We start from the raw sequence: 17,200 nt of genomic DNA on the forward strand, positions 1-17,200 counted from the left end.
CCCACCATTTTTACGTATGATTTGGACAGTTATAGGAATACAACATATCAACTCACATTATAGACGGGTCTAACGCGAATTATATTCAAATAGATATTTAGTCGGTAAATAAAGGTAATTGAATATAATTCGCGTTAGACCCGTCTATAATGTGAGTTAATATGTATTCAAAACGCGAAAGTTTAAAATATTATACAACATATCAATTTATTATCTGGAGTATAGAAAATTAGAAACTGATATAAGTAATAAAATAATCTTACCCTCCAAAAATGCTTCCGCCGCTAGAAGCACTAGTCGTCGAAATATTAACCGAAGCGAACAGCGACTCTCCACCGAACATGGAGCTTTGCGTCGTAGTAGCCGGGCTCCCAAACACGCTCTGACCAAAGGATGTAGTAGGTGTGCCAAAGACAGACGCTTCAGTGGTCTGAGTTGGAGTACCAAACACTGAACCTTGGGTGGATTGTGTTGGGGTACCAAACACAGATGCTTGGGTTTGCGCACCGAAAACTGATGATGTCGGACTGCCAAATACTGATTGGCTAGGTTGTGAACCAAAAGCAGGAGTCCCGAATACGGATGATTGCGTAGTCTGTGGACTACCAAAGACAGAAGATTGCGTAGTTGGTGTTCCGAATACAGATTGAGTTGTTGATGTGCTTCCAAAAGTCGCAGGGCTCCCGAATACGGACGCTTGTGTTGTTGGCGCACCAAATACTGAGGCTTGAGTGGCCGGTGTTCCGAATACAGACTGATTCTGATTCGCTCCAGAGAATACGGATGGAGTTGACGTAGGAGCAAAAACTGAGCTTTGCGTGGTGGTAGGACTGCCAAATGCAGATTTAGCTGCGGTTGCAAATACGGATGGTGAGGTTGTTGTGCCAAATACAGATGAAGTTGTACTTCCAAATGCTGAGGCTGAAGTTGTGACAGTACTTCCAAATACTGAAGCAGGAGTTGGAGCAGTACTTCCAAATACAGAGGCTGGAGTTGAGGCAGTACTTCCAAGTACTGAAGCAGGAGTTGGAGCAGTACTCCCAAATACTGAAGCAGGAGTTGGAGCAGTACTTCCAAATACTGAAGCAGGTGTTGTGGCAGTACTTCCAAGTACTGAAGCAGGAGTTGGAGCAGTACTTCCAAATACTGAAGCAGTAGTTGGAGCAGTACTTCCAAATACTGAAGCAGGAGTTGAGGCAGTACTTCCAAATACTGAAGCAGGTGTTGGGGCAGTACTTCCAAGCACTGGAGCAGAAGTTGTGGCGGTACTACCGAATACAGATGCTGTGGTTGTTACAGTGTCTGTTGATTTAGTTGTTGCAGTTCCAAATACAGATGGTGTTGTTGTTGTTGTGCTCCCAAACACAGACGCTTGAGTTCCAAATACAGACGTAGGTGTTGTACTTCCAACTACTGATGATGTAGTGCTTGGTGTAGATGTTTTAGTAGTTGAACTGGTTGTAGTAGTGCTAACTGAGAACGTTCCGAAAGCAGACTTTGCAGCGCCACTACCGAAAACAGAAGATGGAGTGGAAGAACCGAATACAGTGGTTGATGATGGTACACCACCAAATACTGAGGGCTGTGTGGTTGATGTTACTGAACCAAATATTGACGATGTAGTTGTAACTGATGGGCTAGCCGCAGTTGAAACAACGCTTTGAGTTGTAGATGGTGTACTTGGGGTAGTAGGTGTGGAAGTTTCAGATGTTTTGGTGGATGGAGTAACAGAGGCAGTTGTGGCAGTAAACGCAGAACCGAATACTGATTTCGCTGTCCCAAATGTAGAGGATTCCGTTGATGCCACTGAAGTATTTTCAGTTGATTTCGCAATCTCTGAAGTAGTACTTGCAACAGTGGTGGCTGTAGTGCCAAATATAGAAGGCTTTGCGCCGAAGACACTTGAAGGGGTTGAGTTTGCAGCAAATATTGAACTTGACTGGGTTTTTGGAGTAGACGTATTTGCTGCTGCAAATATACTTGAAGAATCAGGTTTAGAGGTAGATATTGATTGAAATGATGTAGGTGCCGATGTTGTTGCAGGAGATCCAAACACTGACTTTGGTTTAGGTACTGAAACAAAGAATGATGGTAGGTGATAAGATAAGTAATCCTTAAAATTCTACAGAATGGAAGATAGTGGGTCTCGGTCTTGGACAGGCTTCGTCCTAATGATTCTATTTAAGAGTCTCATTCTACAGAAGTTACGCACTTATTTTAAAATGGCATGCTTAAATTTACAACTACGTAACATGTGTAAAGTAACTATCTAAAGTGTATTCATCCTTACGTGTCTTATCGTGTAAACAAACGTGACGCCAAAGTGTCATTCCAACAACACGATTCATAGACAATCTAGACATCGTAATTTCAGGTGTTTTTGAGTTCGTTACTGCGATTATTGATGAAAATCTTATTAGAAATGATATTTTTTGGTTGATTTCAATAGTTTATGAGTTTATTTAAGTATACAACAACATTTTAAGTGATGATTATTGTGTAATTTCAGAGAAAAGTTCGATAATGTTTTCGAGAAGTGTTTGTTTACATAATAAGATAAGTAAGGATGAATACACTTGTCTGGTTACAAGTATTTTTAAATTGTTATTTAAAGCAAATAGAACGAATACAAGTTTTATATGTAAAATTTCTACGTGCTGAATATTTCTTTTTATTATTGAAAAAGTGGTAGAAATAAGTTTACTTGTAATAGTAGCATTGGCTGTAGCAAATATGGATGCTGAAGACACAGGCGCTGCTGTAGATTTCTGAGCTTCCTTAGGCGTTTCTGTTTCTAGTTTTCCTTTAGTTTCGTCAGATTTTTGTAAATCACCTAAAAATGGCAATAATTTAGAAACAATTCTATCTATCATCTTGTCCCCTAGCCACCCAGCGGTAGAAGCATGGTTCCATTTTTATAAACTGTCACTTTCGCACTTAAGTACTACATAAATGTTAGAACGTGACAGGTGAATGGTGATAAAAATGCGACCGTGCTATGGCCGCAGATGTACAAAATTGCCAAGACAATGCAATTTTTATTTTTTCATGGCTTTGTAAGTGCCTTAAAATATAGGTACTATTAGGTACAGGTTGTTACATTTAGTGGGTATCAAGAAGGCTCTAATGATATAAAGGGGCCCACAGATTACCAGTTCGCCGGACGATATCAGCCTGTCAGTTGTTCGGAGCTGTCAGATTTTGTGTTTAACTGACAGGCTGATATCGTCCGGCGAAATGGTAATCAGTGAGCCCCTTAAGACCATAAAATGTACCGGTTTGACCTCTATACTTACGATTTATATTAGAACATTTGTCAGCCAAACCTAATATGTCACAGATTCTGGTGTATTTTATTAGGGCATAGGACGTACATTCATACTTATTGAAATAATCAAGTTACTTAAGCTAGAAATAAACAAGTAGCATGGTTCACTAAGAACACAAAATTAAATTGATGATTTTAACGACAATAATAATTTTTGGTGAACTTACATGGGAGTCTAATTTGTAGTTTTTTTTACGTCATTGGCATGTATCTACATTAACTCAAAAACACATACCTGCTTTACTAGTAAATGCAGAAGTAATTGCAACTGGTTGAGCAACAGAACTAAACAAAGGTTTATTCGTATTTTGCATACTAAGTGGTTTCGGCTCATTTTCCTTTTTATCATCTTTATTCACTTTAGGAATCGTCAAAATTACATTCTCTGTCTTTGCTGGGACATTCTCTTTCGATTTATCTTTCGAATCACTTTTCGGTTCAACCCGTTTGATTGTAATCATATTAGAATTGCCCAAAACATCTGGCACGTTATATTTCGTTGTCATTGTGAAAAGATTGGACATCTTTTCTTTGACTGGTTCACTAGTCTCAATAGGTTTATTTTCAGTTGGTGTGAATTGGTTTAACATGTTATTAAGTGCTGATATGGGTTTCGTTGTAAAGGATGACGCTGTAGGAGTTGCAACTATTACTGATGAGACTGAAAATGGAAATATGTTAATTTTACGTATCTACAAGGTTGGTATTCTACCTGTTAAATTTCTTGTGTGCATTGCGTCTCTCTCACAAAGCAAAAATGTAAAACGAAAATACGCATTGAACAAAGAAATTGGACAGCTGGAATACCATCCTAAGAGGTCTATTATTTAATTGACCATTACACTTTCTGAGTATTTGGGAAATAATATATAATCTTCATTTAAATTTTACTTACATAGGAATTTTACATCTTAAATAATTACACAGAAAGTAACTATTAGTCAAACCCGTTCTTTATCGCTTCTGGTGCAAAAGTGCCCATAATGCCATTTGGGAAATTTTATATTATTTCAACTCAGAATTACGAGCTGAATATAATTATACTCACAGTTAAAATTGGAAGGAGAACAAATCTTCTGCCCCATGAAGTTGTCCATAGTGTTTTCATCTTTCTTCATTTCAACGGTAACTTGCTTATTTTCGAGCAGATTTTTGAGAACGTTACGAGAGGCCGTTGGTGTTTTGGATATCGTGAAGCTGATCTCTTGAGGTTGGGTTTGAGGGCTGGGAAGTTCTTTTTTTGGTTCTGTAACAATATTATTCTGATTTTCATTGTGAACCTTGTTAGAATGGGCGAACGTATACACTTTAGTTATGTTTTAAGTAAGTTTTAAGGTAAGTCACTTTAGTTACCTTCAGTGAACCAAGTCTTAGTAGGCTGTGGAGCATGCGTGACTGCTATTGGAGCAAACACTGGTTTCGGAGGTTCTTTCACTGGTCTAGGTTCTTGCTTAATAACTGGTTTCACCTCTTGTTTCACTTGCACTTTCACTGAAATCAAAAGTTTAGTTTGATGATTATGACAACTTCGTCACCAAACCAAACCAAATCGTCGACGTTTTGCTAATAATAGTAACGAAGTGAGTGTTTTTATATTTTACTTTTATATTCATATTATAATTAACCTAACTTAAGAAGAAAAATAGATAAAGGGAATAACGAAGTACATAAGTTTTTCTCTAAGAATTAACAAAATCCAGACGTTTGTGTCAAAATCTTGACGCCAATGTATGTCTGACTGTGGCATCGTAGCTCCCCAACGGATGGACCGATTTTGATGCCATTTTTAGTGTTCCGTACAAAACTTCGTTTACGGAACACTTATGGGATCACTTCGGTCTTGTTTTTTACGTGAAATAGAGGTTCATTTTCATTACAGTGGTTAGCTATGTTTGATAGGAATCCAACAATTTGAAGAGTCCAAAATGATGTACAGCAAATTTGAAATAAAATGTTTATACACTTATTATCGTTGTCAAAGTACCCACAACACAAGCCTTACTGAGCTTACCGTGGGACTTAGTCAATTTCTCTAATAATGTCCCATAAAATATTTATTTTATTTACACACATATAGACTACTATTTCTGGAATAAATAATTTCATTCATTCATTCATTCATTCTGAATATAACTACATACCTGGTTCAGCTTTTATCGCTTGTTCCCTCGCCTTTTCTTCCCTCAAACTCTTCTCGTAGCTCATCCTCATAGTTGTCAAATGATGCCTCATCTCTACATTTACTGGTTTGATTTTCACTGTCTTGTGATTGGACAACATGTCACGCAAAGCGTCTAACTTTTGAGGGGTGAGCAGATTTTTGCTCTCGGGTTTTTGGGGTTCCAGACTCATGTTTAGAATGTTTTTGGTCAGTTTGGAGAGTGGGTCTCTGGAAATTGAGTTGGTAACGTTAGCATAAGAAAATGTTTCTATAGTTGGTTCTTTTTAGCATTAGAAATAGACTACGCGATCTTGGCGTGTTTTTTAATTGAAACACGCTTTTTTATTACCGATTGAGTACCGTAGACTTATACACCGGGCCGTCGCATTCGTAGAGCATGTTTCTGAGCATCTTAAGCACTGCTTCTTGCCTACTGAGTATTTCATGTTGCTTCACTAGAGGTTAGTATACTGTATTAGTTACTATCTAAATTACTAAGCGTACTTTTTAAAAGGCGTGCTCCTCAATATAGGTGTAGATTTATACACCGGGCCGTCGCATTCGTTGAGCGTGTTTCTGAGCCTCTTGAGCACTGCTTCTTGCCGACTGAGTATTTCCTGTTGCTTCACTGAGGTTGGTATACAACTAAGCTTACTTTTTAAAAGGCGTGCTCCTCAATATAGGCGTAGATTTATACACCGGGCCGTCGCATTCGTTGAGCGTGTTTCTGAGCATTTTGAGCACTGCTTCTTGCCGACTGAGTATTTCCTGTTGCTTCACTAGTGGTTGGTACACGTCGTCCATGATTGGTCGGATCATGCGGGGGCCTGGTCTGGAATTATTGAAAAGTTTATATCTGTTAAAATGACACCGAAGGCCGAGCTGTAAGGACGCAGCGTTCGGACAAGAACCGATGATGATGATTATTCGATGTTACTGTCTGTCCTTCGGGGCCCCCTGAGGATGAGGGCCCTGGGCCCTGCGTGCCCGCATGGTAGAGACGGTACTGTGTACTTACTTATTGGATTTCAATTCTTGCTCAGCGAGCTGATTCCACTTGTAGTTGAGCGAGCTGTGCGCTTGTTCGAGCTGGTTTTGCACGTAGTAGGCGAGTTTTTTGACAGACGCCACTCGCTTCGTGGTCAGCGGGTCCGCTTGGGTCCACTGGTCCAGGTCTTTTGCGCTGTAAGGCAAACAAGGTCTGGTAAACTAATAATTAGTGAAACAATTATTGTATCAGTAAAAAGCGGCAAAGATGAAGGCACGAAAAGTCGATTGACTTTTTAACTAAGTAATTTCCATGGACCTCTGTCGAGTCGGGATAGTCACGCCACCAAAATAATGGAGGTTCATATGAGGAGTTATATATTTTAGAGTTAAATTAAAATATTTTTAACTCTCTATGAAGCCGATGGTCCTGGGTTCGAATCCTGGTACGGGCATTTATTTATTTGTATGATGATACAGATATTTGTTCCTGAGTCATGGTTGTTTTCTAAGTATTTATATATTATTATATATATCGTTGTCTGAGTACCCACAACACAAGCCTTCTTGAGCTTACCGTGGGGCTTAGTCAATTTGTGTAAAAATGTCCTATAATATTTATTTATTTATTGTTGGTGGAGCGATTTCCATTTCTGTCGGTCCTCTGCCTTGTTGACAGTCTGTAAGCCTAGCACATGACTGGCGCGACAGTATCTCGCCTGCGAGATAGACCCGTCTTTTTCTAACTGTATTAATTAAAGGGGGACGGGTAGTCTATCCCGAGGGCGAGTCTGTCGCACCAATCATGTGCTAGCCCGGCTGATACGACACGTTAAGTTTTTCGTTTATTTCGCTTCTGCGGAGGCCAGCTGTACTGAAATTAAATTTACATACTCCATAGATGGTAGGATCCTATAGACGTGCTATACGCGGCCGTCCTCGAGGGACAAAACATACGCAATGCGACACTATGATTGGTCGAATTTATTTGTTGCCCATCATAATTAGGGTGGGAAAAAAAATAAGGTGAGACTGACAAGGACAAACAATAATAGCGCTTTCACTGCTACTCCTACTTAGGGAGTTCTCCCGGTACTGGCTTTCTGTACAAATACAGTACCGGAACCGGGAATTCCCGGTTCTCGCCATACAAGCTCAGTACCGGGAGCATTCCCTACTATTGAGAGATACATAAGTCTATCCCGTTCAGTCATTTCCCCCGCACCCCTCATGCCTGACCCAGTTAAATACTAGATTCATGACTTACTCGGATTGCGTTCTAGCTTCAGCAACCACCGCGCATGAGCGGACTAGGTCCAACTTCAGCGCGATAATGGCGCTGCGCAGATCATCTACGGAGCACTCTTTCTTCAGGGTTACGGCGTCTAGGTTTTGGAGGTCTGCGTTTGTGTCAATCGCGTGGAGGTCTCGGTAGAACTGCAAAATCAGTAGAATTTTGACAACAGCGATACAAAAGTCTGTAGTGTAACTTCCGCCCCGCTTATTTATTTTAGCCTCCCAAGGCCCAGCCATGCCAATGAAAAATCCAGAATTTCCACTGAGATTGAACCTTTCGTGCAGGGAATAGAGTTGATTTTGGGTTTGTTTGAAAATTGAACGAAACAAAACAAATGCGAGTCTGTTCTGAATTGAATATGATTTAAATTTCATGGATTACTAATATGTTGCATAAAATTTATTGTCATATTTTACTTTTGCGTAGCAACCCTTGGCAGAATCATCATTTCGCAGAATTACTTTTTGCATAAGTTTCATGGCATACTGTTGTTTCGCACAATTTTGTAAAGCTGAGCAATGGCGTAATCAATTTGAAGAATAATCCTACAATCGAATAATTATTTTGCCGCAAATTGCGTCGCATAATATTTACTTGGCATACTGTCTTTTCGCACAACTTCCTTAATACGCTTCAACATATTTGGCATAGTGTTGATGAGAATAATATTTTCCTTACCCTTCTTCACCAATGAACACCTACTCCAACAGTTCCTATTGAGCAGACGTCACAGTTCTAACCTAACCTAACCTACACTTCTGGCAGCAATTCCTTTTGTGTAGAGGTCGCAGTTCTAACCTAACCTAACCTACAGTTCTGGAAGCAGTTTCTTTTGTGTAGGGGTCGCAGTCCCAACCTAACCTAACCTACACTTCTGGAAGCAGTTCCTTTTATATACTTAGGGGTCGCAGTTCTAACCTAACCTACAGTTCTGGAAGCAGTTCCTTTTGTGTACCTAGGGGTCGCAGTTCTAACCTAACCTACAGTTCTGGAAGCAGTTTCTTTTGAGTAGGGGTCGTAGTTCTAACCTAACCTACAGTTCTGGAAGCAGTTCCTTTTGTGTAGGGGTCGCAGTTCTAACCTAACCTAACCTACACTGCTGCAAGCAATTCTTTTCGTGTAGGGGTCACAGTTCTAACCCTAACCTAACCTACAGTTCTGGCAACAGCTCCTTTTGTGTAGGGGTCACAGTTCTAACCTAACCTATCCTACACTTCTCGAAGCAGTTCCTTTTGTGTAGGGATCGCAATTCTTACCGTACCTAACCTACAGTTCTGGCAGCTATTCCTTTTATGTAGGGGTCGCAGTTCTAACCTAACCTGTAGTTCTGGCAGCAATTATTTTTATGTAGGGGTCGCAGTTCTAACCTGACCTACAGTTTTGGAAGCAGTTTCTTTTGTGTAGGGGTCGCAGTTCTAACCTAACCTAACCTACACTTCTGGAAGCAATCCCTTTCGTGTAGGGGTCACAGTTCTAACCCTAACCTAACCTACAGGTCTGGCGACAATTTCTTTTGTGTAGGGGTCGCAGTTCTAACCTAACCTAACCTACACTTCTGGAAGCAATTCCTTTCGTGTAGGGGTCACAGTTCTAACCCTAACCTAACCTACAGGTCTGGCAACAATTTCTTTTGTGTAGGGTTCGCAGTTCTAACCTAATCTAACCTGTTGCTCTGGCAGCAATTCCTGTTGTGTAGGTTCAGTCAGTGACATGAGTATTATGGGCTAACAATTTCGGCAGAACTTTTATTCTGCTGTATAACATTCTGCGTAATTCAAGTTTGCAATATGAGCAATATGCCATAAGAAATTCGGTGGAATGTAATTTATGCTACATACAATTCGGCGTATGTAAAATCGACAATATTAGTATTTTGCTATTCAAAATTCTGCCAAATGAATGTTATGCGATATGACAATTATGCTAATTATACAATTATGCAAAAGTATCATTCGGTTAAAAATGTTTCTGTGAAACCTGCTATGCGAAGTGTATTTCGGACAATCGATATTATGCAAGATAAAGGGAAGCCAAATTTCATCGAACTGAATAATGCTATAGGAACTTAGGAGGTGAAAGAACGTATAAGATGCCATACATACAATTTTGTATCAAAGAGGAACGTCTGCGAACGATGTATTTAAGCTTAGAATTAAGAAGTATCTTGGGTTGGGTGACACCAAAACAGCAAATTTACTGTGTCTATTTTTAATTCCAGGTTTGCCTTCTGTTTGGCGCTACTCCAGCGGTGTCACATGTGTCTTGCTGATCCTTTAAAAACTTGTGTTTTCCTAGTAAAACATAGTGAAACGCTGTAAAAATTGACCTGAATCTGTGCCTGCCTCGTCTTCTAAACGAACTCGTACAGCTCGGTCTGAAACTCGTTGGCCTCCCTGATGAGCATGTTTTTAAATTCCTGGTCTGCTTTCTACTTGTTCATTACTCCAGGGGTGTCACATCCGAGTTGCTGGACCTTTAAAAACCTATACTTTCCTTGGAAAACAGAGAAAGTCTATAAAAACTGACCTGAATCTGTGCCTGCCTCGTCTTCTTAACGAACTCGTACAGCTCGGTCTGAAACTCGTTGGCCTCCCTGACGAACATGTTTTTGAATTCTTAGTCTACTTTCTGCTTGTTCGGTACTCCAGTGGTGTCACATGTGAGTTGCTGAACCTTTAAAAACCTACCCTTTCCTTGGGAAACATAGAGAAAGTCTATAAAAACTGACCTGAATCTGTGCCTGCCTCGTCTTCTTAACGAACTCGTACAGCTCGGTCTGAAACTCGTTGGCCTCCCTGATGAGCATGTTTTTGAATTCCTGGTCTGCCTTCTGTTTATTGGCTAATTCTTGCTCGGCCTTCAGGGCTGCGTTTATTTCTGGAGTGGGATCTTTTTGGGGGATTGGCGCTGGTTTTGGTTGGACCTGGAATTTTAAATTAAAATTAAACAATGAACCAGCCAAAATGTATGAAACAGTCAAATTTTATTTTCCGCGATTTCGGGGTTGGTCCCACAGTAAGAGTTGCTTAGTATAATCCCACAACCTTCCTGGCAACGGGAATGTACTTGTTTTTTAGCCACCTTAAAGTTACATGAAGCACGATAAAATTATGTATTGCAGGGGCACATAGAAAGACATATATAGACATATGGTCGCCGACCTCCTGGACGGAGATGGCACTTGAAGAAGAAGAAGGGGCATTCCAGAATAATGTTGGGTACCTGACGCTATTTATTAACACTTCTGGCATTAAGTCCGCCTGTTGTACTTTTTGTATGTGCAATAAAGTTTAAAATAAATAAATAAACAAATAATGCTAAGAAGCCGATATTTCTCTACGTTTATAGCTTAGCTATACATTTAAAGGTATATAATACAGATTTGTGCAGGTTATTAAGGTAGTTGCCATACACGTCCCGTCTCTGAGAAAATAGGCCTTTTCTGGAAGGCCCTTGTAACTACAAAACACAGGTAACATAACAAACCTGCACAGGGGCTGGCGGCGCTTGGACCTCTACAGGTTCCGGGGGCTGTATTACAGGCGTTTGCTGTGGCTGGAGACTTGGCACTAAAAGAAAAATAAAAATGTTGGAAATACAATAGTTAAAATGGAAGGGATGTTTACAAAAACAACATAACTGACTACACTGGTTGACACCTGAAACGATTAACAATGTTCTTAAAAAAGTGTCAACCACTCTAAGCAGTTATGTTGTTTTTGTAAACATTCCTTCAGTTGTTCACGAAGAATGTAGCTAAAGTGTATATATCTAATATAATAATAACACCTTTAAACGAGCAATTCTTGCTTATTTATTTATTTATATTTCGGGGATCTCGGAAACGGCTATAACGATTTCGATGAAATTTGCTATATGGGGGTTTTCGGGGGCGATAAATCGATATAGCCACGTCTTATCTCTGGGAAAACGCGCATTATTGAGATTTTATGTTTTCCGAGCAAAGCTCGGTCTCCTAGATATATCATCCTTACTTGTCCTATCATGTAAACAAACACTTCTCGAAGACATTATCACAATTTTCTCCGGAATTACACAATAATCATTACTTAAAATGTTGTTGTGTACTTAAAGAAACTCACAAAGTATTACAATTAAACAAATAACCACTGAAAAATATCATTTCTAATAAGATTTTCATCAATAATCGCAGTAACGAACGGATAACATCAAAAACATCTGACATTACGATGTCTAGATTGTCTATGAATCGTATTGATGGAATGACACTTTGACGTCACGTTTGTTTACATGATAAGACACGTAAGCATGAATACACTTGAAATAATACATAGCCTGGGCATTTATTACAGACGATTAAGGTGAGGTATGCCCGGGGAAAATTTTCAGATTCTGTCAAATTACCCCATTTCACACACAAGCACACGTCACGCACACTACCTCACTTTACCGGGACAGGTCAGTGACCCATCCTGTTTTTTTTAAGATGCAAATGAGAGTATTTTGAGTTTCGTCTTAACCACTAGCCTCCTTTGAGGAAGAGAAACTCTAAAAAAGTTCCATTGAAAGAAGGAAGACAAAACAATATATTTTATCTTGCTCTCCTTGTCTGTTCATGTCACATGTGACGTACTTAAATGTAAATTAACTAAATAATCGAATTCATTAGATACTCGAACTAAATAAACCGAATAAATACAGAAGTCGTCAAATGAAAAACGTTATTTAGGTACTACTCTAATCAAAAGGGCTTTCGATAAGGCACATATCAATTCAATGACAATTTCATTAAAATCATATGAGTATTCCGATGATGTTATTATTATATAACTTACCTTAGCTTAGCTTCAATTTGTATATATTAAGTTATATTACCTAGCTACTAAGCAAAATTTGCATGCTTCTTCATGTGAAATGTAGGGGAGAGCGGGGACAAAGGTAACTGCGGGTGGAAAGTAACTATTGCTCTGTAGGTTTATCTAATAGACAAAATACCACTCCGCTGCTATTAAGTGATAGACAGTGGTGCCCTCCTCACTCAGTCAGCGCATTCAGTCGAAACGGGCGCCACGTGCTATTAGGTTGTGTGAGAGGACGCAACGTGATTTTTCGAATCAAAAGTACGTTTTTTGACTTTTAGTTATTTGATGTTTATGTTGTTTTAAAATTCATACATTTTCTGAATATTTGCATATCCCCTAGAGTGGCATTGTCTGGCTAGGTCTCTATGGTGGCGGGGAGCCGGGAGACGGACAGATATAACAAGCCGTTGAATGGCGGCGCCTCAGATTTAACGGTGGCTTGAGGTTGTGGTGCGGCCAATTTAGAAAAATATACGTCAAGTGGCGGGGCCTACATGGGTGGTCATCGCGAATTTGGCGTGTGTTAGAAATATGACCATTTCTCAAAAAATATGTATGAATTATATTAACTATGTATCATTGAATTCAGCATAAAATAGCTTATTTGATTGTATACCAATGAATTTCATTATATTTATTTGAATTATGCTGAATATGCTGGACTTGATCAAATCTCATATTAAAAATCTTTTTTTCTTTCATGTATAATTAGGAAATAAAACAATTAATTGAAAAAAAAGCAGTCTTTATGACATAACATTACATTTAATACGATTCACACAGTTTATTTCACTTTTTATCACTGCGTATTCCATTTGTATACCTTTGTAAGGACAATGTTTTTAGCAAATAAATTTCTGGTTTCTGAATGTTCGCGGCTCGACGGTCGGCGCGTAATGGGCGAGATCTGGTGGGGCGTGAACATCACGCCATTTCTAAAAAAACATTATTTTACGCGGGAATTCAACCGTTAAGGAATACCATCCTTGTTTAATGAAGAATGCATCTTGCAAAAGTGAGCAAGGAAGGCATAGTTTAAACGGTTTCATTTTAGGTGCAAAATACGGCGTCGCACAGAGGCCGGGAGACGGTCTCTGCCACACACGGACTTGTTGTGACGGAACCGTCTCCCGGTTCACGGCTAATTGGGGAGTGTCTGGCTCCCGGCGTCTGCCACGCAGGGGCATGTTTTAAAAATGGCCGCGCCATTTTGCTACCGTTCAACCGGAGGCCCTGCCACCCGAAGGGATATTGATTAGATTGATTGCAATTTATATTTCTCGCACACGTTTTGTTTCAAATTCAAAGATATCTTTCATGTTTTCAGAAAAATGCGGTCGGGTACACAAGTAACAAAGCCATACAAAAGTAACATTTACATCCCATACAATATATCTATTGGATCTATGCCATATTAGTAAACGATGTATGCCATATTTGTAAGTAAAAAAACTCTGACCCTGAATTATATGATTAGAAAACGTGTTTATAAGACAATAATTAATTGTGTTTATAATTGATCTCATCACTTGAAATAAAAACAATTTCTAACGAGGAATTAATATTGGTTTGTTTTCTTAAAATACTAATGTTTATGTAGTTGAAATGCAAATATTAAAGTGTGTTATCAATAATAATTTACATGATTCGTAGGTACTTTTAGGGTTCCGTAACTCAAAAAGAAAAAACGGAATCCTTATAGGATCACTCGTGCGTCTGTCTATCCGTCTGTCACAGCCAATTTGCTCCAAAACTACTGGACCAATTAAGTTGAAATTTGGTACACATATGGAAGTCTGCTACCCAAAGACGGACATGTAATATAAACAAATGAATTTTAAGTATAGGGGGCTATTTTAAGGAGAATATGAGAAAATTAGAAAACCAAGTTTTGCAAACCATATCGTGTTACATATTAAAAGGGCTTATTTTGAGGATCTCAAATATATATATATTTTTTTTTATATGAAACAGTTAAGAAATTATTTAAGAAAATAGGCAAAAAATTACGCCCCCCCCCCCCCCCTTTTCTCCGATAATATTGGGTCTAAAATTTTGAACCTCTAGATGACAGGATAACATATTAGAAATCTACAGTCAAGCGTGAGTCGGACTTAAGAAAAAAAACGCGGTTGGGCTGTTTTAGGGACACAGCCGTAATGGTTTACGTGAAACTAGCTGTGGACAGCTTTTTCGAAAGCCGATGGCCGAGCTACGCGTAGGGCCGTAGGCCCAAGCATCCCTCAGAGGCTTTTTAATACGCACGGCTGAAGGCCGAATTGCGGGAGGTTAGTGCTCAAACACAGAACAATTATAGTTTTATTGTCTGAATGCGAAGGTCGAAAGCCCTGAAGGCCCGGAGCCTCCGACAAGTGCATGCTCCCCTGAAAGGAGATTGTCGATTTTGTTCTATCTTTTGCTAAGCGATTGGGCCCAATACCTACAGATTACTGGAAAAACGCGTAAGAAGTCTGCAACTAAGCGTGAGCCGGTCTTGATAATAAGAATTGTGGATAAGCTCTGTCAGGGCCACAACCGCAATTGTTTACGTGAAACGTGGTGCGGACAGCTAGTACGAAGGTTGATGGCCAAGCTCTGCGTTGGGCCGAAGGCCTGACGCATCCGAGAGAGGTGCACCTCCACGCAAGGTCGAAGCATGACCTTTAGGAGGTTAGTGCTCAAACAGAACAAATAATTGGTTTAAGTACGAGTAGTTAGCTCACTACTCGCTCACCTCACCTCACCTCAGTTTGGTCACTTAGATGAGAAGGCTGAACTGCCGTATATCGCGACCATCGAATTTCGCAAATTGCGGGAATTTTTCTTTTACACCAATGAAACCGTAGGTAATTAGAGTGACAGAGAGAAATGCCAGCAATTTGCGAACTTCGAGCTTCGATTTCCGCGGTTATAGCCCTGTTATCTTGAATTAACAGAGATACGCCTAACAATGAAAAAAAAAATGTAGGCACTATGTTTAACATAATACTTGAACAAAAAAAAATGGGTAACTAACTATCCTAAGATAGCCAGCTGTGTGTGGACAAATTGAATAAACAGTTGAATGTACTTAAGAACTTCGCTTTGCTCGCTCGTTCAAAAATGTGTGCAGTACGGAACCCTTGGGACGCGAGTTCGACTCGCACTTGACCGGTTTTTATTTTGATTTGATATGTCATATTATATTAAATTACAGCCCACTGTGTCTTGTTACTTTTGACCCACAACGTGTTACTTTCTGCACGCCAACGGGGTCATTAGTAACAAAAGACGATTTTTTTAAAACAAAATACACAATTATAATGTTAGTCAAGACGTTAATGTACAGAACATGCACTGACGTTATATATGACTACATTAAACTCATCAAAATAATAAGGGTTAACCAGAAACTAAGGTCAAAGTAGAAAGTGTTACGTTTCTCCCCGCTCTACCCTACGCATCCAAAATTACTGTCCACCTATGTTCATCACTATATTTTTTGCAAATAAATATATGGTTATCTTTATCAATAAATTAAGTCCTGGCAGGGTGGAAATTTCATTTTGGCGGATTCTTTCTCCCTGCATCTCACTGTACCTACAGCTATTACGGCAATTTTTTGGTAAACTTACGGTTATATGTTCAGACTCTGAATGTCTATAGTTATTTAAGACCAAAATATTTAAGATATATGGACATACCTCTGGTCCTTGAACTACGTCCAAAGAGAGGTATGGGAATGGGAACTGAGAATGACTTCTCGCTCATGTGGTAGCACAGCACAGCGGATGTCATTCCAGATCTAGAGCAGAGCTCAACCTTACAGAAATCTGCAGCCAAATAACACTAGCACTAGACCCTACTCATAGTGTCCTTCCTGACGGTGAGTATGAGCATGATTGCGGAGTGTTAGACTCGGCAACGCGCATGGAGTTGCACACGTCCAAAGGCTACGAAGATTGCTTATCATCAGACGGGCCGTATGCTTGTTTGTCAACGACGGTATAAAAAATAAAATTAAATATGCACAGAATATCATTGAATTAAAAACTTTGTTTTATTTTATAGTAAATTAGTATAACACTCGATACACAGGCAATCACAATCCAGGCCGCAGCGATTTTGGGCTGTAAGCCTCGTAGGCCAGTAGGTATATCTCGGCCTCACAAGCCGCAAAAACTCGCTAGGACTGAGGCTAGATCATAGCCGTTAATTTATTCTTGATTTCATGAAGGTTAGAACAGCACGTAACCGCATTATACATCTATCTTAGCCGGACCTCACAGCGACAAAATAGGTGTACCACTGCACGATTTTCAAGTAGTACACGAAATATTTACATAATGTTCCGTATTAATAGGTAATATTTGAAGATCAAAAGTTCTCTAACATAAATACAAGATCACAACATTGTCATCACAGTTCATTGACGTTGACGTACAAAAGTACGTCAAATAGGTATGCAATATTAATACCAGCATAATGAAAATTAATTCCAATCAGTAAGTATGAGTCTTCAAACTTTTTTCATTCTAAGCCGGGTTTCAAGGAGCAAATTACTTGAATGATATTGGAATCGTATTGTTTTAAGATAGTTGACT

The 17,200-nt window shown here is 39.4% G+C and overlaps 1 protein-coding gene across 1 annotated transcript in view; it reads right to left on the minus strand.

Annotated features, from left to right (window-relative positions):
- Positions 1–17,200, minus strand: part of LOC134667723 (nuclear pore complex protein Nup214-like) — a 41,719-nt gene that overhangs the window by 5,532 nt on the left and 18,987 nt on the right. The window contains exons 12-22 of the mRNA XM_063525143.1: positions 11,260–11,342; positions 10,502–10,696; positions 7,744–7,913; positions 6,508–6,672; positions 6,145–6,321; positions 5,470–5,717; positions 4,682–4,819; positions 4,377–4,574; positions 3,564–3,989; positions 2,705–2,833; positions 264–2,073 (exon numbers count right to left, since the gene is read on the minus strand). Of these exons, the coding sequence (XP_063381213.1) occupies positions 264–2,073; positions 2,705–2,833; positions 3,564–3,989; positions 4,377–4,574; positions 4,682–4,819; positions 5,470–5,717; positions 6,145–6,321; positions 6,508–6,672; positions 7,744–7,913; positions 10,502–10,696; positions 11,260–11,342 (3,739 nt within the window). The remainder of the gene's footprint in view (positions 1–263; positions 2,074–2,704; positions 2,834–3,563; positions 3,990–4,376; positions 4,575–4,681; positions 4,820–5,469; positions 5,718–6,144; positions 6,322–6,507; positions 6,673–7,743; positions 7,914–10,501; positions 10,697–11,259; positions 11,343–17,200) is intronic.

Source organism: Cydia fagiglandana, chromosome 9, assembly GCF_963556715.1.
Source record: "Cydia fagiglandana chromosome 9, ilCydFagi1.1, whole genome shotgun sequence".
Classification (NCBI taxonomy): Eukaryota; Metazoa; Arthropoda; class Insecta; order Lepidoptera; family Tortricidae; genus Cydia; species Cydia fagiglandana.